This window comes from Oncorhynchus mykiss, chromosome 7, assembly GCF_013265735.2.
Source record: "Oncorhynchus mykiss isolate Arlee chromosome 7, USDA_OmykA_1.1, whole genome shotgun sequence".
Taxonomy (NCBI): Eukaryota; Metazoa; Chordata; class Actinopteri; order Salmoniformes; family Salmonidae; genus Oncorhynchus; species Oncorhynchus mykiss.
The window spans coordinates 75,813,201-75,839,641 of NC_048571.1; the positions used below are offsets into that span (position 1 = coordinate 75,813,201).

Here is a 26,441-nt window from a genome sequence, read left to right on the forward strand (position 1 = left end):
AAGGAGACGCGTTCTGTCTCCTAGAGATGAACGTACTTTGGTGCAAATCAATCCCAGAACAACAGCAAAGGACCTTGTGAAGATGCTGGAGGAAACAGGTACAAAAGTATCTACAGTGCCTTGCGAAAGTATTCGTCCCCCTTGAACTTTGCGACCTTTTGCCACATTTCAGGCTTCAAACATAAAATCAACAACAAGTGGGACACAATCATGAAGTGGAACAACATTTATTGGATATTTCAAACGTTTTTAACAAATCAAAAACTGAAAAATTGAGCGTGCAAAATTATTAAGCCCCTTTACTTTCAGTGCAGCAAACTCTCTCCAGAAGTTCAGTGAGGATCTCTGAATGATCCAATGATGATCCTAAATGACTAATGATGATAAATACAATCCACCTGTGTGTAATCAAGTCTCCGTATAAATGCACCTGCACTGAGATAGTTTCAGAGGTCCGTTAAAAGCGCAGAGAGCATCATGAAGAACAAGGAACACACCAGGCAGGTCCGAGATACTGTTGTGAAGAAGTTTAAAGCCGGATTTGGATACAAAAAGATTTCCCAAGCTTTAAACATCCCAAGGAGCACTGTGCAAGCGATAATATTGAAGTGGAAGGAATATCAGACCACTGCAAATCTACCAAGACCTGGCCGTCCCTCTAAACTTTCAGCTCATACAAGGAGAAGACTGATCAGAGATGCAGCCAAGAGGCCCATGATCACTCTGGATGAACTGCAGAGATCTACAGCTGAGGTGGGAGACTCTGTCCATAGGACAACAATCAGTCGTATATTGCACAAATCTGGCCTTTATGGAAGAGTGGCAAGAAGAAAGCCATTTCTTAAAGATATCCATAAAAAGTGTTGTTTAAAGTTTGCCACAAGCCACCTGGGAGACACACCAAACATGTGGAAGAAGGTGCTCTGGTCAGATGAAACCAAAATTTAACTTTTTGGCAACAATGCAAAACGTTATGTTTGGCGTAAAAGCAACACAGCTGAACACACCATCCCCACTGTCAAACATGGTGGTGGCAGCATCATGGTTTGGGCCTGCTTTTCTTCAGCAGGGACAGGGAAGATGGTTAAGATTGATGGGAAGATGGATGGAGCCAAATACAGGACCATTCTGGAAGAAAACCTGATGGAGTCTGCAAAAGACCTGAGACTGGGACGGAGATTTGTCTTCCAACAAGACAATGATCCTAAACATAAAGCAAAATCTACAATGGAATGGTTCAAAAATAAACATATCCAGGTGTTAGAATGGCCAAGTCAAAGTCCAGACCTGAATCCAATCGAGAATCTGTGGAAAGAACTGAAAACTGCTGTTCACAAATGCTCTCCATCCAACCTCACTGAGCTCGAGCTGTTTTGCAAGGAGGAATGGGAAAACATTTCAGTCTCTCGATGTGCAAAACTGATAGAGACATACCCCAAGCGACTTACAGCTGTAATCGCAGCAAAAGGTGGCGCTACAAAGTATTAACATAAGGGGGCTGAATAATTTTGCACGCCCAATTTTTCAGTTTTTGATTTGTTAGAAAAGTTTGAAATATCCAATAAATGTCGTTCCACTTCATGATTGTGTCCCACTTGTTGTTGATTCTTCACAAAAAAATACAGTTTTATATCTTTATGTTTGAAGCCTGAAATGTGGCAAAAGGTCGCAAAGTTCAAGGGGGCCGAATACTTTCGCAAGGCACTGTATATCCACAGTTAAACGAGTCCTATATCAACATAACCTGAAAGGCCACTCAGCAAGGAAGAAGCCACTGCTCCAAAACCGACATAAAAAAGACAGACCACGGTTTGCATCTGCACATGGGGAAAAAGGTCGTACTTTTTGGAGAAATGTCCTCTGGTCTGATGAAACAAAATTAGAACTGTTTTGCCATAATGACCATCGTTATGTTTGGAGGAAAAAGGGGGAGGCTAGCAAGCCGAAGAACACCATCCCAACCGTGAAGCATGATGTGGCAGCATCATGTTGTGGGGGTGCTTTGCTGCAGGAGGGACTGGTGCACTTCACAAAATAGATGGCATCATGAGGATGGAAAATTATGTGGATATCTTGAAGCAACATCTCAAGACATCAGTCAGGAAGTTAAAGCTTGGTTGCAAATGGTTCTTCCAAATGGACAATGACCCCAAGCATACTTTCAAAGTTGTGGCAAAATGGCTTAAGGACAACAAAGTCAAGGTATTGGAGCGGCCATCACAAAGCCCTGACCTCAATCATATAGAACATTTGTAGGCAGAACTGAAAAAGTGTGTGCGATCAAGGAGGCCTACAAACCTGACTCAGTTACACCAGCTCTGTCAGGAGGAATGAGCCAAATTTCACCCAACTTATTGTGGGAAGCTTGTGGAAGGCTACCCGAAGCGTTTGACCCAAGTTAAAGTATTTAAAGGCAATGCTACCAAACACTAATTGAGTGTATGTTAACTTCTGACCCAGTGGGAATGTGATGAAAGAAATAAAAGCTGAAATAAATAATTATCTCTACTATTATTCTGACATTTCACATTCTTAAAATAAAGTGGTGATCCTAACTGACCTAAGACAGGGAATTTTTACTAGGATTACATGTCAGGAATTGTGAAAAATTGAGTTTAAATGTATTTGGCTAAGGTGTATGTAAACTTCCGAAGTTCAACTGTATCTACAATACAAAATGTAAAATACCACCATATTACAATAGACTAGACAGCTGCCCTGGGGAATTCCTGATTCTACCTGGATTATGTTGGAGAGGCTTCCATCGAAGAACACCCTCTGTGTTCTGTTAGACAGGTAACTCTTTATCCACAATATAGCAGCGGGTGTAAAGCCATAACCTGCTTTTTCCAGCACTAGACTATGATCAATAATGTCAAAAACCGCACTGAAGTCTAACAAATCAGCCCACAAAATCGTTTTATCAATCTCTCGGCCTATCATTAGACAATTGTGTAAGTGCTGTGCTTATTGAAAATCCTTCACTATAAGCATGCTGAAAGTCTGTCTCTTTGTTTACTGTAAAATAACATTGTATCTGGTCAAACACAATTTTTTCCAAAAGTTTACTAAGGGTTGGTAACGGGCTGATTGTTCGGCTATTTGAGCCAGTAAATGGGGGCTTTACTATTCTTAGGTAGCGGAATGACTTTTGCTTCCCTCCAGGCCTGAGGGGACACACTTTCTAGTAGGCTTAAATTGAAGATATGGCAAATAGGAGTGGCAATATCGTCTGCTATTATCCTCAGTAACTTTCCATTCAAGTTGTCAGACCCCGGTGGCTTGTCATTGTTGATAGGTGAAAAATGGTTGTCTTTTCCACTCACTTTACAGAATTCAAAAGTACAATGCTTGTCTTTCATAATTTGGTCAGATATACTTGGATGTGTTGTGTCAGTTTGTTGCCAATGAAGGAAATAATTAAAACATTGAACATTCAATAAATGTGCAAAAATGTAAAAATAAATCAATTCGTGTAGATGTAGATTATTGTGTGTAGATGGGAGGGAAAAAAGTGTATTTAATTGTTTTCAGGCTGTAACACCACAAAATGTAGAATAAGTCAAGGGGTATGAATACTGTCTGAAGGCACTGTATGTCCTAACATATTTACGGTAATATGTGTGTGTTGCACTGAATATCTTTGTAGCATGACCCTCTCTCTCTCTCTTTCCCTCTACTGGCATGTGTGCATGTTTGTGCTTCTTTGAGTAGGAACCAGAGAAGAGGTGAAGGACATCAATATTTATGGAATGACACCGTGATTACACATTTCGGTCACTACTAACTGATTGATAGTAGTGCCGGGACGATAAACCGGAAAAGACCGACACCAACCGAACAGACCACTTATCAAGCACCTTATGCTGATATAGTTAAATATAAGTAGCCTATACTAGAGAAATGTGAAGTTTGAAATGAAATGCGTCTGCTAGTACAGTGACTTGGGAAAGTTTTCACCCCCTTTGGCTCCTATTTTGTTGCCTTACAACCTGGAATTAAAATAACATTTTGGGGGGGTTTGTATCATTTGATTTACACACAACATGAACATGAAACAAGAAATAAGACAAAAAAACAGACAACTTAAGTCTGCATAACTATTCACCCCCAAAGTCAAGACTTTGTAGAGCCGCCTTTTGCAGCAATTACAGCTGCAAGTCTCTTGGGGTATGTCTCTGTAAGCTTGGCACATCTAGCCACTGGGATTTTTGCCCATTCTTCAAGGCAAAACTGATCCGGCTCCTTTAAGTCGTATGGGTTCCACTGGTGTACAGACATCTTTAAGTGATACCACAGATTCTCAGTTGGATTGAGGTCTGGGCTTTGACTAGGCCAAATCCCCTTAAACCACACAAGTGTTGCTTTAGCAGTACGCTTAGGGTCATTTGTCCTGCTGGAAGGTGAACCTCCATCCCAGTCTCAAATCTCTGGAAGACTGAAACAGGTTTCCCTCAAGAATTTCCCTGTATTTAGCTCTATCCATCATTCCTTCAATTCTGACCAGTTTCCCAGTCCCTGCCGATGGAAAAACATCCCCACAGCATGATGCTGCCACCATTATGCTACACTCTAGGGATGTTGTTGGTGTTGGGTTTGCTCCAGACATAGCTATATTCATTGATGGCCAAAAAGCTACATTTTAGTCTCATCTGACCAGAGTACCTTCTTCCATATGTTTGGGGAGTCTCCCACATGCCTTTTGGTGAACGTCAAACATGTTTGCTTATTTTTTTCTTTAAGCAATGGCTTTTTTTCTGGCCACTCTTCCATAAAGCCCAGCTCTTTGGAGTGTCCAGCTTAAAGTGGTCCTATGGACAGATACTCCAATCTCTGCTATGGAGCTTTGCATCTCCTTCAGGGTTATCTTTGGTCTCTTTGTTTCCTCTCTGATTAATGCCCTCCTTGCCTGGTCCGTGATTTTAGGTGGGCAGCCCTCTCTTGGCAGGTTTGTTGCAGTACCATATTCTTTCCATTTTTTTTATAATGTATTTAATGGTGCTCTGTGGGATGTTCAAAGTTTCTGATCTTTTTTTATAACCCAACCCTGATCTGTACTTCTCCACAGCTTTGTCTCTGACCTGTTTGGAGAGCTCCTTGGTCTGCACGGTGCATACTTTTACAAGGCACTGTATGTGCTTACTGTCAATTGATAGGTATAACATTTGAAGTAGTAGTTGGAGTTTTAAGTAACTGTGATGCACATGAATGTTATAAACATATTGTTCTATTTGTCATTATTGTAATAATTCAGCTCAGATAGTCACAAGGAAGGTCATAGGTCATCCAGTATAACGTGTGGCAAAATGGTCACGCTGCTTTCAGCACCATATTTAAGGACATTCCTCTGTCTCTCTCTTTCTACTTCTCTCCCCCCCCCGCCCCTCTCTTTCTACTTCTCTCCCCCCGCCGCCACTCTCTCTCTTTCTACTTCTCTCCCCCCGCCGCCACTCTCTCTCTTTCTACTTCTCTCCCCCCGCCGCTCTCTCTCTTTCTACTTCTCTCCCCCCGCCGCCACTCTCTCTCTTTCTACTTCTCTCCCCCCGCCGCCACTCTCTCTCTTTCTACTTCTCTCCCCCCGCCGCCGCTCTCTCTCTTTCTACTTCTCTCCCCCCGCCGCCACTCCCTCTCTTTCTACTTCTCTCCCCCCCGCCGCTCTCTCTCTTTCTACTTCTCTCCCCCCTCCGCCACTCTCTCTCTTTCTACTTCTCTCCCCCCGCCGCCACTCTCTCGCTTTCTACTCCCCCCCCCGCCGCCACTCTCTCTCTTTCTACTTCTCTCCCCCCGCCGCCACTCTCTCTCTTTCTACTTCTCTCCCCCCGCCGCCATTCTCTCTCTTTCTACTTCTCTCCCCCCCCCGCCGCCGCTCTCTCTCTTTCTACTTCTCTCCCCCCGCCGCCACTCTCTCTCTTTCTACTTCTCCCCCCCCCCCCCCCCCGCCGCCACTCTCTCTCTTTCTACTCCCCCCCCCGCCGCCACTCTCTCTCTTTCTACTTCTCTCCCCCCGCCGCCACTCTCTCTCTTTCTACTTCTCTCCCCCCGCCGCCATTCTCTCTCTTTCTACTTCTCCCCCCCCCCCTGCCGCCGCTCTCTCTCTTTCTACTTCTCTCCCCCCGCCGCCACTCTCTCTCTTTCTACTTCTCCCCCCCCCCCCCCCGCCGCCACTCTCTCTCTTTCTACTCCCCCCCCCCGCCTCCACTCTCTCTCTTTCTACTTCTCTCCCCCCGCTGCCACTCTCTCTCTTTCTACTTCTCTCCCCCCCCCCGCCGCCATTCTCTCTCTTTCTACTCCCCCCCCCCCGCCGCCACTCTCTCTCTTTCTACTTCTCTCCCCCCGCCTCCACTCTCTCTCTTTCTACTTCTCTCCCCCCGCCGCCACTCTCTCTCTTTCTACTTCTCTCCCCCCGCCGCCACTCTCTCTCTTTCTACTTCTCTCCCCCCGCCGCCACTCTCTCTCTTTCTACTTCTCTCCCCCCGCCGCCACTCTCTCTCTTTCTACTCCTCCCCTGCCGCCGCTCTCTCTCTTTCTACTTCTCCCCCCCCACCGCCACTCTCTCTCTTTCCTCTTCCCCTCTACAGACGCAGTATGAAGCGTAAGGCTAGCTTCACATGCCCCTTCAACGGCAGTTGCACCATCACCAAGGACAACCGCCGCCACTGCCAGGCCTGCCGGCTCAAACGCTGCGTGGACATCGGAATGATGAAGGAGTGTGAGTGTCCGTTCTGCACAGATGTAGGATTAGGTTCCCCTTCCCCAAATCCTAATGTCAGCAACTAAGGGGGAACAATGCAAAACTGGCCTTAGATCAGTACCTAGAGGCAACGTCGTCCCACTCAACTCTTCTGTCAGAAATACTTTTTCATTTTGACTGTCAGAGGATAGCCTTGCAGGCTAGATCAGTGTTACTTTAACCCTGGTCCAGGGGACTCGAAGGGGTGCACATTTCATTTTTTGCCATAGTACTACACCCCTAATTTAAACAATCAACTCATCATTAAACCTTTGACCAGTAGAATTAGGTGTTTAGTACTAATCTGGTGTGTAGACCACTTGGTTCTAGGACCAGGATTAAGAAACACATGATTAGAGGTGTAAGATCACATAATATGATCACGCACACAAAAAGGAAAATATCATTTGACTCACTACAGGGAGAAATGTATTTTCATCCCATTGTTAGGCAACTCTTCTTAATAAGAAATACACTAATTTCTCTCCCATGAGTGTCTGAATGATCTCTTGAATTTTGAATGATGTTTTGAACCATGGAAGATGTGTGTGTTGAAAAGAGCAGAGAGAGCACTAAAGAGAGAAATGATCTTCTATCAGTCTGCTGTTAGGTAACTGTTAATGGGGTGTAATGGCACACTGATAAGAACAGGAGATAATTCATCTCATGGAGGAAAATGGAATTTCAGTCAAAATAACTCCTTTGTTATTAGACGTCAGTACGTGTCAGCTTTAAAACACAAATTAGCCTGCAATAGCAATGACAAACACACACACGCATGCACACACACACACACACACACACGCGCATGCAAACACACGCACACACGCATGCACACGCACACACACACACACGCATGCACACACACGCACGCATGCACACACACACGCACGCACGCACACACACGCGCACACACACACACAGAAAAAACCCACAGACCTTTGAACAAACAGGACTCGAATCACAACACTGTCTAACCCAGGGGTCAAACATCCGGCCCGCGGGAGGGTCCAATCCGGACTGCGGGGGGGTCTAATCCCGTCCCCCCGGGTAGTTTGAGTTAAAAACTAAACGCAGAGGAAACCTAACCAATTATTTGTACGGCCCCACGGATCTCATTGAAGACCGAATGGGGCATCTGGGGCAAAATAAGTTTGACACCCCTGATCTAACCCTGCCCCCTTCTTTTGTACCCATAGAGAGCAAGGCACACACCATATTTACCTATAGAAGCATTTGGACCCGGTCAAGACCTTCTAGGTCATTTCCCTCATAAGAATGTTTATAACATCCACCAGGAGTACTAGAGCATTCTGGGAGGGCCTGTACATTATGCTCCCTTTTGAACTTTAGAGACCTGCGGATGTTTTCGCCACACTTCAAATGGACTCTGTTTTCAGTCTGTTAATAGAAGGTTTGGTTGTTCTTTTGTTTTCCCCATGAAATTTGTATTTGAAGCAGTGAATTCCCAGAGAGTGAATTCACAGTGCTCCCAACACCGTACATGAATAGGAGCCAGTGCACTTATGCTGCTGCTGCTATGACAACAATCTGTTTTAGTGTGGAACAGAGTGTGAGCTAATTCAGTGGCTGGAACAACAACAGGGGGAACGGAGTGGAGATAATGCTTTGTGTGTTGACGACAGGACGATGCATGCGCAGCGCAACCTAGTCACGTTGTAGAACACACGCTGGCTCGCGCTTGTGTACACACACTGACACACACACATTTAAATACGCTCACTTTCTCAAACACACACACACACAAATTAAATACGCTCACTTTCTCAAACACACACACACACACAACTTAAATATGCTAATTTTCTTAAACACCCACACACACTTACATATGCTAGTTCAAACACACACACACAGCATCAGCATTAACATCTCTATTTTGCCTATGTTCCAATCATTTCAGTCTGAAATAGTCAGGGTGTGGTATCTGCATTTCTCTCTGTCGCACCACTTCTTACTTTAGCGTTTCTCCCTCCTCTGAAGCCTTCTTTCTGCTCATTCAATCAAACATTTTCTCTTTCTTTAACCCTCTCTCTTTCTACTCCTTTTTCTAACCCTGATATATGTCTTTCCATATCTCTTTCTCTGACCTCTGATCTCTTCTCGCTCAATCCCCCTCTTCATCACTCTCTTTCTAAACCCCTCTCTCTATCCTACTCTTTCTTTCTTTCTGTCTCTGTATCTCTCTCTCTCTCTCTCTCTCTCTCTCTCTCTCTCTGTCTCTCTCTCTCTCTCTCTCTCTCTCTCTCTCTCTCTCTCTCTCTCTCTCTCTCTCTCTCTCTCTCTCTCTCTCTCTCTCTCTCTGTCTCTCTCTCTCTGTCTCTGTCTCTGTCTCTATCTCTGTCTCTGTCTCTCTGTCTCTCGCTCCCTCCCAGTCATTCTGACAGATGAGGAGGTGCAGCGGAAGAAAGATCTGATCCAACGGAGGAAGGATGAGGAGGCGCAGCGGGAGGCGCAAAGGGAGGCGCAGCGACCCCGTCTGAGCGAGGACCAGAGCCAGGTCATCGCCACACTGGTGGAGGCACACCACAAGACCTACGACGACTCCTACTCCGACTTCAACCGCTTCAGGGTCCGTGTCCACTCCGTTACACAAGTTTCCACTCAGTAACACCGGTCTCCACTCCGTTACACCAGATTCAACTCTATAATACCAGTGTTCAGTCCATAACACCAACCTCCAATTTGTAACACCAGTCTCCACTCCATTACACCAGTATTCACTCCGTAACACCAACCTCCAATTTGTAACACCAGTCTCTATTCCGTTACACCAGTATTCACTGTGTAACACCAGTCTCCACCCTGTAACACCAGTCTCTACTCCGTTACACCAGTATTCACTCCGTAACACCAACCTCTAATTTCTAACACCAGTCTCTACTCCGTTACACCAGTATTCACTGTGTGATACCATTCTCTACTCCGTTACACCAGTATTCACTCCGTAACACCAACCTCTAATTTCTAACACCAGTCTCTACTCCGTTACACCAGTATTCACTGTGTGATACCAGTCTCTACTCTGTTACACCAGTATTCACTCCGTAACACCAACCTCTAATTTCTAAAACCAGTCTCTTCTCCGTTACACCAGTATTCACTGTGTAACACCAGTCTCCACCCTGTAACACCAGTCTCTACTCCGTTACACCAGTATTCACTCCGTAACACCAACCTCTAATTTCTAACACCAGTCTCTACTCCGTTACACCAGTATTCACTGTGTGATACCAGTCTCTACTCCGTTACACCAGTATTCACTGTGTAACACCAGTCTCCACTCCGTTACACCAGTATTCACTGTGTGATACCAGTCTCTACTCCGTTACACCAGTATTCACTGTGTAACACCAGTCTCCACTCCGTTACACCAGTATTCACTGTGTAACACCAGTCTCTACTCCGTTGCACCAGTATTCACTGTGTAACACCAGTCTCCACTCCGTTACACCAGCTGCTGCTCCAGTTTCAACTGTTCTGCCTCATTATTATTCGATCATGCTGGTCATTTATGAACATTTCATCATCTTGGCCATGTTCTGTTATAATCTCCACCCGGCACAGCCAGAAGAGGACTGGCCACCCCACATAGCCTGGTTCCTCTCTAGGTTTTTTCCTAGGTTTTGGCCTTTCTAGGGAGTTTTTCCTAGCCACCGTGCTTCTACACCTGCATTGCTTGCTGTTTGGGGTTTTAGGCTGGGTTTCTGTACAGCACTTTGAGATATCAGCTGATGTACGAAGGGCTATATAAATTTGATTTGATTTGATTTTCACTGTGTAACACCAGTCTCTACTCCGTTACACCAGTATTCACTGTGTAACACCGGTCTCTACTCCGTTACACCAGTATTCGCTGTGTAACACCAGTCTCTACTCCGTTACACCAGTATTCACTGTGTAACACCAGTCTCCACTCCGTTACACCAGTATTCACTGTGTAACACCAGTCTCCACCCTGTAACACCAGTCTCCACTCCGTTACACCAGTATTCACTCTGTAACACCGGTCTCTACTCCGTTACACCAGTATTCACTGTGTGACACCAGTCTCTACTCCGTTACACCAGTATTCACTGTGTAACACCGGTCTCTACTCCGTTACACCAGTATTCACTGTGTAACACCAGTCTCTACTCCATTACACCAGTATTCACTGTGTAACACCAGTCTCCACTCCGTTACACCAGTATTCACTGTGTAACACCAGTCTCTACTCCTTTACACCAGTATTCACTGTGTAACACCAGGCTCCACTCCGTTACACCAGTATTCACTGTGTAACACCAGTCTCCACCCTGTAACACCAGTCTCCACTCCGTTACACCAGTTTTCACTCTGTAACACCGGTCTCTACTCCGTTACACCAGTATTCACTGTGTGACACCAGTCTCTACTCCGTTACACCAGTATTCACTGTGTAACACCAGTCTCTACTCCGTTAAACCAGTATTCACTGTGTAACACCAGTCTCCACCCTGTAACACCAGTGCCAAGCCCGTAACATACTCCACTCAATCCAACTGGGCACAGGCATCAGTTCAACTTCTAGTTTAAATTTAGACTGGATCACGTTGTCACCTAACGTGTGTGTACTTTGTCCAATGGGATATCTGAACTTGAAGTTAAAGGATGTACTGTACATAAAGTTAGATTTAAGTTTATTGTCCTAGAACAGGAACATCTTAGCACACCTCATACATTACATACACAAACCACAAGGCAAACACAGCAGTAAACAAACAATAGTAAGAGTCAGACATGAATAGTTCCCCACACCGACACCTAAAGGAGGACAGTTGTTCCCAGTGGTGATAGGCCCTGATGTGACACTCCTCCCAAAGTGTGAAGCACTGGATTTAATTGTCTGAATGTAATGATGTAGACTATATTGAGTTCACGTGGTCCTGTATGGCTCAGTAGATGCATGGCGCTTGCAACACCAGGATTCTTTTTGTAGGGGTTGATACAATTTTCATTAGGGCAAATCAAGTCTGACATTTCAAGCTTTAGAAGCCTTTTTAGTACTCAAATACACTATAAGTTTGCATTTCCGCTGTGCAGGACAATTCTTACCAACAAACAAATTAAGATCCCACATCTGTAAATGGCATATATTACCATATATATTATATTACATGTGTGTTTTCCTTTAGCCTCCGGTCCGTGAAGGCCCAGTGACACGCAGTGCAAGCAGAGCTGCTTCTCTCCACTCTCTGTCTGATGCCTCATCTGACTCCTTCAGCCACTCTCCAGGTAAACCACACTCACAAGTGAAACCGACGTCAGTGTGCTGCTCCTCTTCCTCCAATGTCCCTGTCCCCTTACTAGGCTCGAAACCGGTGGTCCTCTGATCGTAAACACAGATGACCGCCCTCCTTGACAACATACCGATCGTTGTTTTATAGGAAAGTATCCAATTCGATAGCGCCATTTCAAGCTAGCTGTGGAGTGAGTTTTATGGCACATTCTTACCTCTGTTACACACACACACACACACACACACACACAGACAGACAGAAAAATGTGCAAAATGTGAGAAATGAAGAATCGACGGGTAAAGCTGACACACATAGAGGGGATGAAGGAGATCTCACAGAGAGGGGATGAAGGAGATCTCACAGAGGGGGGATTGAAGGACATCTCACAGAGGGGGGATGAAGGACATCTCACAGAGAGGGGATGAAGGAGATCTCACAGAGAGGGGATGAAGGAGATCTCACAGAGGGGGGATGAAGGACATCTCACAGAGGGGGGATGAAGGAGCTCTCACGAGGGGGGATGAAGGAGCTCACACAGCGAGGGAATGAAGGAGATCTCACAGAGAGGGGATGACGGAAATCTCACAGAGATGAGAGGGAATGAAGGAGATCTCCCAGAGAGGGGATGAAGGAAATCTCACAGAGAAGGGATGAAGGAGCTCACACAGAGAGGGGATGAAGGAGATCTCACAGAGAAGGGATGAAGGAAATCTCACAGAGATGAGAGGGAATAAAGGAGATCTCACAGAGAGGGGATGAAGGAGCTCACACAGAGAGGGGATGAAGGAGATCTCACAGAGACGGGATGAAGGAGCTCACACAGAGATGGGATGAAGGAGATCTCACAGAGAGGGGATGAAGGAGCTCACACAGAGAGGGAATGAAGGAGATCTCACAGAGGGGCGATGAAGGAGATCTCACAGAGGGGGGATGAAGGAGATCTCACAGAGAGGGAATGAAGGAGTTCTCACAGAGGGGATGAAGGAGATCTCACAGAGGGGGGATGAAGGAGATCTCACAGAGATGAGAGGGAATGAAGGAGATCTCACAGAGGGGATGAAGGAAATCTCACAGAGAAGTCATGAAGGAGCTCACACAGAGAGGGGATGAAGGAGATCTAACAGAGAGGGAATGAAGGAGATCTCACAGAGAGGGGATGAAGGAGATCTCACAGAGATGAGAGGGAATGAAGTAGATCTCACAGAGGGGGATGAAGGAGATCTCACAGAAAGGGTATGAAGGAGATCTCACAGAGGGAGGATGAAGGAGATCTCACAGAGGGGATGAAGGAGATCTCACAGAGGGGGGATGATGATATCTCACATGGGGGGATGAAGGAGATCTCACAGAGAGGGGATGAAGGAGCTCACAGAGAGGGGATGAAGGAGATATCACAGAGAGGGGATGAAGGAGATCTCACAGAGGGGGGGATGAAGGAGATCTCACAGAGGGGAGATGACGGAGATCTCATAGAGAGGGGATGAAGGAGATCTCACAGAGAGGGGATGAAGGATATCTCACATATGGGGATGAAGGAGATCTCACAGAGGGGGGATGAAGGAGATCTCACAGAGAGGGGATGAAGGAGATCTCACAGAGGGGGATGAAGGAGATCTCACAGAGAGGGGATGAAGGAGATCTCACAGAGGGGGGATGAAGGAGATCTCACAGAGAAGTCATGAAGGAGCTCACACAGAGAGGGGATGAAGGAGATCTCACAGAGAGGGGATGAAGGAGCTCACACAGAGAGGGAATGAAGGAGATCTCACAGAGAGGGGATGAAGGAGATCTCACAAAGATGAGAGGGAATGAAGGAGATATCACAGAGGGGGATGAAGGAGATCTCAGAGAAAGGGTATGAAGGAGATCTCACAGAGGGAGGATGAAGGAGATCTCACAGAGAGGGGATGAAGGAGATCTCACAGAGGGGGGATGAAGGAGATCTCACAGAGGGGGGATGAAGGAGATATCACAGAGAGGTGATGAAGGAGATCTCACAGAGGGGGGATGAAGGAGATCTCACAGAGGGGGGATGAAGGAGATCTCACAGAGGGGGGATGAAGGAGATCTCACAGAGATGGGATGAAGGAAATCTCACAGAGATGAGAGGGAATGAAGGAGATCTCACAGAGGGGGGATGAAGGAGATCTCAGAGAAAGGGTATGAAGGAGATCTCACAGAGGGAGGATGAAGGAGATCTCACAGAGGGGATGAAGGAGATCTCACAGATGGGGGATGAAGGAGATCTCACAGAGGGGTGATGAAGGAGATCTCACAGAGAGGGGATGAAGGAGATCTCACAGAGGGGGATGAAGGAGATCTCACAGAGAGGGGATGAAGGAGATCTCACAGAGGGGGGATGAAGGAGATCTCACAGAGGGGGGATGAAGGAGATCTCACAGAGAGGTGATGAAGGAGATCTCACAGAGGGGGGATGAAGGAGATCTCACAGAGGGGGGATGAAGGAGATCTCACAGAGGGGGGATGAAGGATATCTCACAGAGATGGGATGAAGGAAATCTCACAGAGATGAGAGGGAATGAAGGAGATCTCACAGAGAGGAGATGAAGGAAATCTCACAGAGATGAGAGGGGATAAAGGAGATCTCACAGAGAGGGGATGAAGGAAATCTCACAGAGAAGGGATGAATGAGCTCACACAGAGAGGGTATAAAGGAGATCTCAAAGAGAGGGGATGATAGAGATCTCACAGAGAGGGGATGGAGGAGATCTCACAGAGGGGGGATGAAGGAGATCTCACAGAGAGGGGATGAAGGAAATCTCACAGAGGGGGGATGAAGGAGATCTCACAGAGAGGGGATGAAGGAAATCTCACAGAGTTGAGAGGGAATAAAGGAGATCTCACAGAGAGGGGATGAAGGAAATCTCACAGAGAAGGGATGAATGAGCTCACACAGAGAGGGGATGAAGGAGATCTCAAAGAGAGGGGATGAAGGAGATCTCAGAGAAAGGGTATGAAGGAGATCTCACAGAGGGAGGATGAAGGAGATCTCACAGAGGGGATGAAGGAGATCTCACAGATGGGGGATGAAGGAGATCTCACAGAGGGGTGATGAAGGAGATCTCACAGAGAGGGGATGAAGGAGATCTCACAGAGGGGGATGAAGGAGATCTCACAGAGAGGGGATGAAGGAGATCTCACAGAGGGGGGATGAAGGAGATCTCACAGAGGGGGGATGAAGGAGATCTCACAGAGAGGTGATGAAGGAGATCTCACAGAGGGGGGATGAAGGAGATCTCACAGAGGGGGGATGAAGGAGATCTCACAGAGGGGGGATGAAGGATATCTCACAGAGATGGGATGAAGGAAATCTCACAGAGATGAGAGGGAATGAAGGAGATCTCACAGAGAGGAGATGAAGGAAATCTCACAGAGATGAGAGGGGATAAAGGAGATCTCACAGAGAGGGGATGAAGGAAATCTCACAGAGAAGGGATGAATGAGCTCACACAGAGAGGGTATAAAGGAGATCTCAAAGAGAGGGGATGATAGAGATCTCACAGAGAGGGGATGGAGGAGATCTCACAGAGGGGGGATGAAGGAGATCTCACAGAGAGGGGATGAAGGAAATCTCACAGAGGGGGGATGAAGGAGATCTCACAGAGAGGGGATGAAGGAAATCTCACAGAGTTGAGAGGGAATAAAGGAGATCTCACAGAGAGGGGATGAAGGAAATCTCACAGAGAAGGGATGAATGAGCTCACACAGAGAGGGGATGAAGGAGATCTCAAAGAGAGGGGATGAAGGAGATCTCACAGAGAGGGGATGGAGGAGATCTCATAGAGTGGGGATGAAGGAGATCTCACAGAGAGGGGATGAAGGAAATCTCACAGAGATGAAAGGGAATTAAGGAGATCTCACAGAGGGGATGAAGGAAATCTCACAGCGAAGGGATGAAGGAGCTCACACAGAGAGGGGATGAAGGAGATCTCACAGAGAGGGGGTGAAGGAGCTCACACAGAGAGGGGATGAAGGAGATCTCACAGAGGGGGATGAAGGAGATCTCACAGAGAGGGGATGAAGGAGATCTCACAGAGGGGGGATGAAGGAGATCTCACAGAGAGGGGATGAAGGAGATCTCACAGAGGGGGATGAAGGAGATCTCACAGAGAGGGGATGAAGGAGATCTCACAGAGGGGGGATGAAGGAGATCTCACAGAGAAGTCATGAAGGAGCTCACTCAGAGAGGGGATGAAGGAGATCTCACAGAGAGGGGATGAAGGAGCTCACACAGAGAGGGAATGAAGGAGATCTCACAGAGAGGGGATGAAGGAGATCTCACAAAGATGAGAGGGAATGAAGGAGATATCACAGAGGGGGATGAAGGAGATCTCAGAGAAAGGGTATGAAGGAGATCTCACAGAGGGAGGATGAAGGAGATCTCACAGAGGGGATGAAGGAGATCTCACAGAGGGGGGATGAAGGAGATCTCACAGAGGGGGGATGAAGGAGATCTCACAGAGAGGGGATGGAGGAGATCTCACAGAGTGGGGATGAAGGAGATCTCACAGAGAGGGGATGAAGGAAATCTCACAGAGATGAAAGGGAATTAAGGAGATCTCACAGAGGGGATGAAGGAAATCTCACAGCGAAGGGATGAAGGAGCTCACACAGAGAGGGGATGAAGGAGATCTCACAGAGAGGGGGTGAAGGAGCTCACACAGAGAGGGGATGAAGGAGATCTCACAGAGAGGGGATGAAGGAGATCTCACAGAAAGGGGATGAAGGAGATCTCACAGAGGGGGATGAAGGAGATCTCATAGAGGGGGATGAAGGAGATCTCACAGAGAGGGGATGAAGGAGATCTCACAGAGGGGTGATGAAGGAGATCTCACAGAGGGGTGATGAAGGAGATCTCACAGAGGGGGGATGACGGAGAACTCACAGAGGGGGATGAAGGAGATCTCACAGAGGGGGGGTGAAGGAGATCTCACAGAGGGGGGAAGGAGATCTCACAGAGGGGGGATGAAGGAGATCTCACAGAGGGGGGGTGAAGGAGATCTCACAGGGGATGAAGGAGATCTCACAGAGGGGGATGAAGGATATCTCACAGAGGGGGATGAAGGAGATCTCACAGAGGGGGATGAAGGAGATCTCACAGAGGGGGGATGAAGGAGAACTCACAGAGGGGAGATTAAGGAGATCTCACAGAGGGGGGTTGAAGGAGATCTCACAGAGGGGGGATGCTTGAGATCTCACAGAGGGGGGATGGAGATCTCACAGAGAGGGGATGAAGGAGATCTCACGAGGGGGGGTGAAGGAGATCTCACAGAGACAGGATGAAGGAGCTCACACAGAGAGGGAATGAAGGAGATCTCACAGAGAGGGGATGAAGGAAATCTCACAGAGATGAGAGGGAATGAAGGAGATCTCACAGAGAGCGGATGAAGGAAATCTCACAGAGAAGGGATGAAGGAGCTCACACAGAGAGAGGATGAAGGAGATCTCACAGAGACGGGATGAAGGAGCTCACACAGAGAGGGGCTGAAGGAGATCTCACAGAGAGGGGATGAAGGAGATCTCATATAGAGGAGAGGAAATGAAGGAGATCTCACAGAGGGGGGATGAAGGAGATCTCACAGAGGGGGGATGAAGGAGTTCTCACAGAGAGGGGATGAAGGAGATATCATAGAGAGGAGAGGGGATGAAGGAGATCTCACACTTATTGGTGTTATTTGCCATCAGTGACTGCTTCCTGTGTACTCGTATGTGTGATTGTGTGTATCAATCCTTCATGCTGTTTTACTCAGAATCCCCAGAGGTTTCTCTGGACCCCCTGCAGACCTTTCAGACCACTGTCTGCAAGGAGTTAACAAGAGATCATTAAGACAACCAGTCATAATGGAGCCAACACACAGAGAGGCACGGCCCTCCCAGCCTGCGTCATGTCTCTCTATCATTCTTTCTTTCTCTCCCTCTCTTTCTCTCTCACTATTTATTTCTCTCTCTCATCTAAGTTGTTTTCGACGGTCATCGTGATCTCTTCCTCCATGAACAAACCTTGCTCATTCATTAGATTTAATTGTGTGTGTGTGTGTGTGTGTGTGTGTGTGTGTGTGTGTGTGTGTGTGTGTGTGTGTGTGTGTGTGTGTGTGTGTGTGTGTGTGTGTGTGTGTGTGTGTGTGTGTGTGTGGTTTACCACATGTAAGTTTGTCTCTGACCGAAAGGGATGTCTTTCTTGTGTTTTCATGTTTTCACTACCTAGCCTTCTCTGTCTCTCCATGTTTTCACTCCCTAGCCTTCTCTGTCTCTCCATGTTTTCACTCCCTAGCCTTCTCTGTCTCTCCATGTTTTCACTCCCTAGCCTTCTCTGTCTCACCATGTTTTCACTCACTAGCCTTTTCTCTTTCTCTCCATGTTTTCACTCCCTAGCCTTTTCTCTCTCTCTCCATGTTTTCACTCCATAGCCTTTTCTGTCTCGCCATGTTTTCACTCCCTAGCCTTCTCTGTCTCTCCATGTTTTCACTCCCTAGCCTTCTCTGTCTCTCCATGTTTTCACTCCCTAGCCTTTTCTCTCTCTCTCCATGTTTTCACTCCATAGCCTTTTCTGTCTCTCCATATTTTCACTCCCTAGCCTTCTCTGTCTCTCCATGTTTTCACTCCCTAGCCTTCTCTGTCTCTCCATGTTTTCACTCCCTAGCCTTTTCTCTCTCTCTCCATGTTTTCACTCCATAGCCTTTTCTGTCTCTCCATATTTTCACTCCCTAGCCTTCTCTGTCTCTCCATGTTTTCACTCCCTAGCCTTCTCTGTCTCACCATGTTTTCACTCCCTAGCCTTTTCTCTCTCCATGTTTTCACTCCCTAGCCTTCTCTGTCTCTCCATGTTTTCACTCCCTAGCCTTCTCTGTCTCTCCATGTTTTCACTCCCTAGCCTTATCTGTCTCACCATGTTTTCACTCACTAGCCTTTTCTCTTTCTCTCCATGTTTTCACTCCGTAGCCTTTTCTCTCTCTCTCCATGTTTTCACTCCATAGCCTTTTCTGTCTCGCCATGTTTTCACTCCCTAGCCTTCTCTGTCTCTCCATGTTTTCACTCCCTAGCCTTCTCTGTCTCTCCATGTTTTCACTCCCTAGCCTTTTCTCTCTCTCTCCATGTTTTCACTCCATAGCCTTTTCTGTCTCTCCATATTTTGACTCCCTAGCCTTCTCTGTCTCTCCATGTTTTCACTCCCTAGCCTTCTCTGTCTCACCATGTTTTCACTCCCTAGCCTTTTCTCTCTCCATGTTTTCACTCCCTAGCCTTCTCTGTCTCTCCATGTTTTCACTCCCTAGCCTTCTCTGTCTCACCATGTTTTCACTCCCTAGCCTTCTCTGTCTCACCATGTTTTCACTCACTAGCCTTTTCTCTTTCTCTCCATGTTTTCACTCCCTAGCCTTTTCTCTCTCTCTCCATGTTTTCACTCCATAGCCTTTTCTGTCTCGCCATGTTTTCACTCCCTAGCCTTCTCTGTCTCTCCATGTTTTCACTCCCTAGCCTTCTCTGTCTCTCCATGTTTTCACTCCCTAGCCTTTTCTCTCTCTCTCCATGTTTTCACTCCATAGCCTTTTCTGTCTCGCCATGTTTTCACTCCCTAGCCTTCTCTGTCTCTCCATGTTTTCACTCCCTAGCCTTCTCTGTCTCTCCATGTTTTCACTCCCTAGCCTTCTCTGTCTCTCCATGTTTTCACTCCCTAGCCTTTTCTGTCTCTCCATGTTTTCACTCCCTAGCCTTCTCTGTCTCTCCATGTTTTCACTCCCTAGCCTTCTCTGTCTCTCCATGTTTTCACTCCCTAGCCTTCTCTGTCTCTCCATGTTTTCACTCCCTAGCCTTCTCTGTCTCTCCATGTTTTCACTCCCTAGCCTTCTCTGTCTCTCCATGTTTTCACTCCATAGCCTTCTCTCTCTCTCCAAGTTTTCACTCCCTAGCCTTCTCTCTCTCTCTCTCTCTCCATGTTTTCACTCCCTAGCCTTCTCTGTCTCTCCATGTTTTCACTCCCTAGCCTTCTCTGTCTCTCCATGTTTTCACTCCCTAGCCTTCTCTGTCTCACCATGTTTTCACTCCCTAGCCTTCTCTCTCTCTCTCTCCATGTTTTCACTCCCTAGCCTTCTCTGTCTCTCCATGTTTTCACTCCCTAGCCTTCTCTGTCTCTCCATGTTTTCACTCCCTAGCCTTCTCTGTCTCTCCATGTTTTCACTCCCTAGCCTTCTCTGTCTCTCCATGTTTTCACTCCCTAGCCTTCTCTGTCTCACCATGTTTTCACTCCCTAGCCTTCTCTGTCTCTCCATGTTTTCACTCCCTAGCCTTCTCTGTCTCTCCATGTTTTCACTCCCTAGCCTTCTCTGTCTCTCCATGTTTTCACTCCCTAGCCTTCTCTGTCTCTCCATGTTTTCACTCCCTAGCCTTCTCTGTCTCTCCATGTTTTCACTCCCTAGCCTTCTCTGTCTCTCCATGTTTTCACTCCCTAGCCTTCTCTGTCTCTCCATGTTTTCACTCCCTAGCCTTCTCTGTCTCTCCATGTTTTCACTCCCTAGCCTTCTCTGTCTCTCCATGTTTTCACTCCCTAGCCTTCTCTGTCTCTCCATGTTTTCACTCCCTAGCCTTCTCTGTCTCACCATGTTTTCACTCCCTAGCCTTCTCTGTCTCTCCATGTTTTCACTCCCTAGCCTTCTCTGTCTCTCCATGTTTTCACTCCCTAGCCTTTTCTCTCTCTCTCCATGTTTTCACTCCATAGCCTTTTCTGTCTCGCCATGTTTTCACTCCCTAGCCTTCTCTGTCTCTCCATGTTTTCACTCCCTGGCCTTCTCTGTCTCTCCATGTTTTCACTCCCTAGCCTTCTCTGTCTCTCCATGTTTTCACTCCCTAGCCTTCTCTGTCTCACCATGTTTTCACTCCCTAGCCTTCTCTGTCTCTCCATGTTTTCACTCCCTAGCCTTCTCTGTCTCTCCATGTTTTCACTCCCTAGCCTTCTCTGTCTCTCCATGTTTTCACTCCCTAGCCTTCTCTGTCTCTCCATGTTTTCACTCCCTAGCCTTCTCTGTCTCTCCATGTTTTCACTCCCTAGCCTTCTCTGTCTCTCCATGTTTTCACTCCCTAGCCTTCTCTGTCTCTCCATGTTTTCACTCCCTAGCCTTCTCTGTCTCTCCATGTTTTCACTCCCTAGCCTTCTCTGTCTCTCCATGTTTTCACTCCCTAGCCTTCTCTGTCTCTCCATGTTTTCACTCCCTAGCCTTCTCTGTCTCTCCATGTTTTCACTCCCTAGCCTTCTCTGTCTCTCCATGTTTTCACTCCCTAGCCTTCTCTGTCTCTCCATGTTTTCACTCCCTAGCCTTCTCTGTCTCTCCATGTTTTCACTCCCTAGCCTTTTCTCTCTCTCTCCATGTTTTCACTCCATAGCCTTTTCTGTCTCGCCATGTTTTCACTCCCTAGCCTTCTCTGTCTCTCCATGTTTTCACTCCCTGGCCTTCTCTGTCTCTCCATGTTTTCACTCCCTAGCCTTCTCTGTCTCTCCATGTTTTCACTCCCTAGCCTTTTCTGTCTCTCCATGTTTTCACTCCCTAGCCTTCTCTGTCTCTCCATGTTTTCACTCCCTAGCCTTCTCTGTCTCTCCATGTTTTCACTCCCTAGCCTTCTCTGTCTCTCCATGTTTTCACTCCCTAGCCTTCTCTGTCTCTCCATGTTTTCACTCCATAGCCTTCTCTGTCTCTCCATGTTTTCACTCCATAGCCTTCTCTCTCTCTCCATGTTTTCACTCCCTAGCCTTCTCTCTCTCTCTCTCTCCATGTTTTCACTCCCTAGCCTTCTCTGTCTCTCCATGTTTTCACTCCCTAGCCTTCTCTGTCTCTCCATGTTTTCACTCCCTAGCCTTCTCTGTCTCACCATGTTTTCACTCCCTAGCCTTCTCTCTCTCTCTCTCCATGTTTTCACTCCCTAGCCTTCTCTGTCTCTCCATGTTTTCACTCCCTAGCCTTCTCTGTCTCTCCATGTTTTCACTCCTTAGCCTTCTCTGTCTCTCCATGTTTTCACTCCCTAGCCTTCTCTGTCTCTCCATGTTTTCACTCCCTAGCCTTCTCTGTCTCACCATGTTTTCACTCCCTAGCCTTCTCTGTCTCTCCATGTTTTCACTCCCTAGCCTTCTCTGTCTCTCCATGTTTTCACTCCCTAGCCTTCTCTGTCTCTCCATGTTTTCACTCCCTAGCCTTCTCTGTCTCTCCATGTTTTCACTCCCTAGCCTTCTCTGTCTCTCCATGTTTTCACTCCCTAGCCTTCTCTGTCTCTCCATGTTTTCACTCCCTAGCCTTCTCTGTCTCTCCATGTTTTCACTCCCTAGCCTTCTCTGTCTCTCCATATTTTCACTCCCTAGCCTTCTCTGTCCCTCCATGTTTTCACTCCCTAGCCTTCTCTGTCTCACCATGTTTTCACTCCCTAGCCTTTTCTCTCTCCATGTTTTCACTCCCTAGCCTTCTCTGTCTCTCCATGTTTTCACTCCCTAGCCTTCTCTGTCTCACCATGTTTTCACTCCCTAGCCTTGCCTTCTCTGTCTCACCATGTTTTCACTCACTAGCTTTTTCTCTTTCTCTCCATGTTTTCACTCCCAATCCTTTTCTCTCTCTCTCCATGTTTTCACTCCATAACCTTTTCTGTCTCTCCATGTTTTCACTCCCTAGCCTTCTCTGTCTCTCCATGTTTTCACTCCCTAGCCTTCTCGGTCTCTCCATGTTTTCACTCACTAGCCTTTTCTCTGTCTCTCCATGTTTTCACTCCCTAGCCTTCTCTGTCTCTCCATGTTTTCACTCCCTAGCCTTCTCTGTCTCTCCATGTTTTCACTCCATAGCCTTATCCCTCTCTCTCCATGTTTTCACTCCCTAGCCTTCTCTCTCTCTCTCTCCATGTTTTCACTCCCTAGCCTTCTCTGTCTCTCCATGTTTTCACTCCCTAGCCTTCTCTGTCTCTCCATGTTTTCACTCCCTAGCCTTCTCTGTCTCTCCATGTTTTCACTCCCTAGCCTTCTCTCTCTCTCTCTCCATGTTTTCACTCCCTAGCCTTCTCTGTCTCTCCATGTTTTCACTCCCTAGCCGTCTCTGTCTCTCCATGTTTTCACTCCCTAGCCTTCTCTGTCTCTCCATGTTTTCACTCCCTAGCCTTCTCTGTCTCTCCATGTTTTCACTCCCTAGCCTTCTCTGTCTCTCCATGTTTTCACTCCCTAGCCTTCTCTGTCTCTCCATGTTTTCACTCCCTAGCCTTCTCTGTCTCTCCATGTTTTCACTCCATAGCCTTCTCTCTCTCTCTCCATGTTTTCACTCCCTAGCCTTCTCTCTCTCTCTCTCCATGTTTTCACTCCCTAGCCTTCTCTGTCTCTCCATGTTTTCACTCCCTAGCCTTTTCTCTCTCTCTCCATGTTTTCACTCCATAGCCTTTTCTGTCTCGCCATGTTTTCACTCCCTAGCCTTCTCTGTCTCTCCATGTTTTCACTCCCTAGCCTTCTCTGTCTCTCCATGTTTTCACTCCCTAGCCTTCTCTGTCTCTCCATGTTTTCACTCCCTAGCCTTTTCTGTCTCTCCATGTATTCACTCCCTAGCCTTCTCTGTCTCTCCATGTTTTCACTCCCTAGCCTTCTCTGTCTCTCCATGTTTTCACTCCCTAGCCTTCTCTGTCTCTCCATGTTTTCACTCCCTAGCCTTCTCTGTCTCTCCATGTTTTCACTCCCTTGCCTTCTCTGTCTCTCCATGTTTTCACTCCCTAGCCTTCTCTGTCTCACCATGTTTTCACTCCCTAGCCTTCTCTGTCTCACCATGTTTTCACTCACTAGCTTTTTCTCTTTCTCTCCATGTTTTCACTCCCAATCCTTTTCTCTCTCTCTCCATGTTTTCACTCCATAACCTTTTCTGTCTCTCCATGTTTTCACTCCCTAGCCTTCTCTGTCTCTCCATGTTTTCACTCCCTAGCCTTCTCTCTCTCTCTCCATGTTTTCACTCCCTAGCCTTCTCTCTCTCTCTCTCCATGTTTTCACTCCCTAGCCTTCTCTGTCTCTCCATGTTTTCACTCCCTAGCCTTTTCTCTCTCTCTCCATGTTTTCACTCCATAGCCTTTTCTGTCTCGCCATGTTTTCACTCCCTAGCCTTCTCTGTCTCTCCATGTTTTCACTCCCTAGCCTTCTCTGTCTCTCCATGTTTTCACTCCCTAGCCTTCTCTGTCTCTCCATGTTTTCACTCCCTAGCCTTTTCTGTCTCTCCATGTTTTCACTCCCTAGCCTTCTCTGTCTCTCCATGTTTTCACTCCCTAGCCTTCTCTGTCTCTCCATGTTTTCACTCCCTAGCCTTCTCTGTCTCTCCATGTTTTCACTCCCTAGCCTTCTCTGTCTCTCCATGTTTTCACTCCCTAGCCTTCTCTGTCTCTCCATGTTTTCACTCCATAGCCTTCTCTCTCTCTCCAAGTTTTCACTCCCTAGCCTTCTCTCTCTCTCTCTCTCTCCATGTTTTCACTCCCTAGCCTTCTCTGTCTCTCCATGTTTTCACTCCCTAGCCTTCTCTGTCTCTCCATGTTTTCACTCCCTAGCCTTCTCTGTCTCACCATGTTTTCACTCCCTAGCCTTCTCTCTCTCTCTCTCCATGTTTTCACTCCCTAGCCTTCTCTGTCTCTCCATGTTTTCACTCCCTAGCCTTCTCTGTCTCTCCATGTTTTCACTCCCTAGCCTTCTCTGTCTCTCCATGTTTTCACTCCCTAGCCTTCTCTGTCTCTCCATGTTTTCACTCCCTAGCCTTCTCTGTCTCACCATGTTTTCACTCCCTAGCCTTATCTGTCTCTCCATGTTTTCACTCCCTAGCCTTCTCTGTCTCTCCATGTTTTCACTCCCTAGCCTTCTCTGTCTCTCCATGTTTTCACTCCCTAGCCTTCTCTGTCTCTCCATGTTTTCACTCCCTAGCCTTCTCTGTCTCTCCATGTTTTCACTCCCTAGCCTTCTCTGTCTCTCCATGTTTTCACTCCCTAGCCTTCTCTGTCTCTCCATGTTTTCACTCCCTAGCCTTCTCTGTCTCTCCATGTTTTCACTCCCTAGCCTTCTCTGTCTCTCCATGTTTTCACTCCCTAGCCTTCTCTGTCTCTCCATGTTTTCACTCCCTAGCCTTCTCTGTCTCACCATGTTTTCACTCCCTAGCCTTCTCTGTCTCTCCATGTTTTCACTCCCTAGCCTTCTCTGTCTCTCCATGTTTTCACTCCCTAGCCTTTTCTCTCTCTCTCCATGTTTTCACTCCATAGCCTTTTCTGTCTCGCCATGTTTTCACTCCCTAGCCTTCTCTGTCTCTCCATGTTTTCACTCCCTGGCCTTCTCTGTCTCTCCATGTTTTCACTCCCTAGCCTTCTCTGTCTCTCCATGTTTTCACTCCCTAGCCTTTTCTGTCTCTCCATGTTTTCACTCCCTAGCCTTCTCTGTCTCTCCATGTTTTCACTCCCTAGCCTTCTCTGTCTCTCCATGTTTTCACTCCCTAGCCTTCTCTGTCTCTCCATGTTTTCACTCCCTAGCCTTCTCTGTCTCTCCATGTTTTCACTCCCTAGCCTTCTCTGTCTCTCCATGTTTTCACTCCATAGCCTTCTCTCTCTCTCCATGTTTTCACTCCCTAGCCTTCTCTCTCTCTCTCTCTCCATGTTTTCACTCCCTAGCCTTCTCTGTCTCTCCATGTTTTCACTCCCTAGCCTTCTCTGTCTCTCCATGTTTTCACTCCCTAGCCTTCTCTGTCTCACCATGTTTTCACTCCCTAGCCTTCTCTCTCTCTCTCTCCATGTTTTCACTCCCTAGCCTTCTCTGTCTCTCCATGTTTTCACTCCCTAGCCTTCTCTGTCTCTCCATGTTTTCACTCCCTAGCCTTCTCTGTATCTCCATGTTTTCACTCCCTAGCCTTCTCTGTCTCTCCATGTTTTCACTCCCTAGCCTTCTCTGTCTCACCATGTTTTCACTCCCTAGCCTTCTCTGTCTCTCCATGTTTTCACTCCCTTGCCTTCTCTGTCTCTCCATGTTTTCACTCCCTAGCCTTCTCTGTCTCTCCATGTTTTCACTCCCTAGCCTTCTCTGTCTCTCCATGTTTTCACTCCCTAGCCTTCTCTGTCTCTCCATATTTTCACTCCCTAGCCTTCTCTGTCCCTCCATGTTTTCACTCCCTAGCCTTCTCTGTCTCACCATGTTTTCACTCCCTAGCCTTTTCTCTCTCCATGTTTTCACTCCCTAGCCTTCTCTGTCTCTCCATGTTTTCACTCCCTAGCCTTCTCTGTCTCACCATGTTTTCACTCACTAGCTTTTTCTCTTTCTCTCCATGTTTTCACTCCCAATCCTTTTCTCTCTCTCTCCATGTTTTCACTCCATAACCTTTTATGTCTCTCCATGTTTTCACTCCCTAGCCTTCTCTGTCTCTCCATGTTTTCACTCCCTAGCCTTCTCGGTC

The 26,441-nt window shown here is 47.1% G+C and overlaps 1 protein-coding gene across 5 annotated transcripts in view; it reads left to right on the plus strand.

Annotated features, from left to right (window-relative positions):
- The window catches only part of LOC110528497 (vitamin D3 receptor B), a 159,521-nt gene that overhangs the window by 80,850 nt on the left and 52,230 nt on the right, over positions 1-26,441 (plus strand). For all 5 annotated transcript variants that reach the window (XM_036984081.1, XM_036984079.1, XM_036984078.1 and 2 more), the window contains 3 exons: positions 6,579-6,709; positions 9,127-9,323; positions 11,908-12,007. In XM_036984081.1, coding sequence (XP_036839976.1) covers positions 6,579-6,709; positions 9,127-9,323; positions 11,908-12,007 — 428 coding nt within the window. The remainder of the gene's footprint in view (positions 1-6,578; positions 6,710-9,126; positions 9,324-11,907; positions 12,008-26,441) is intronic.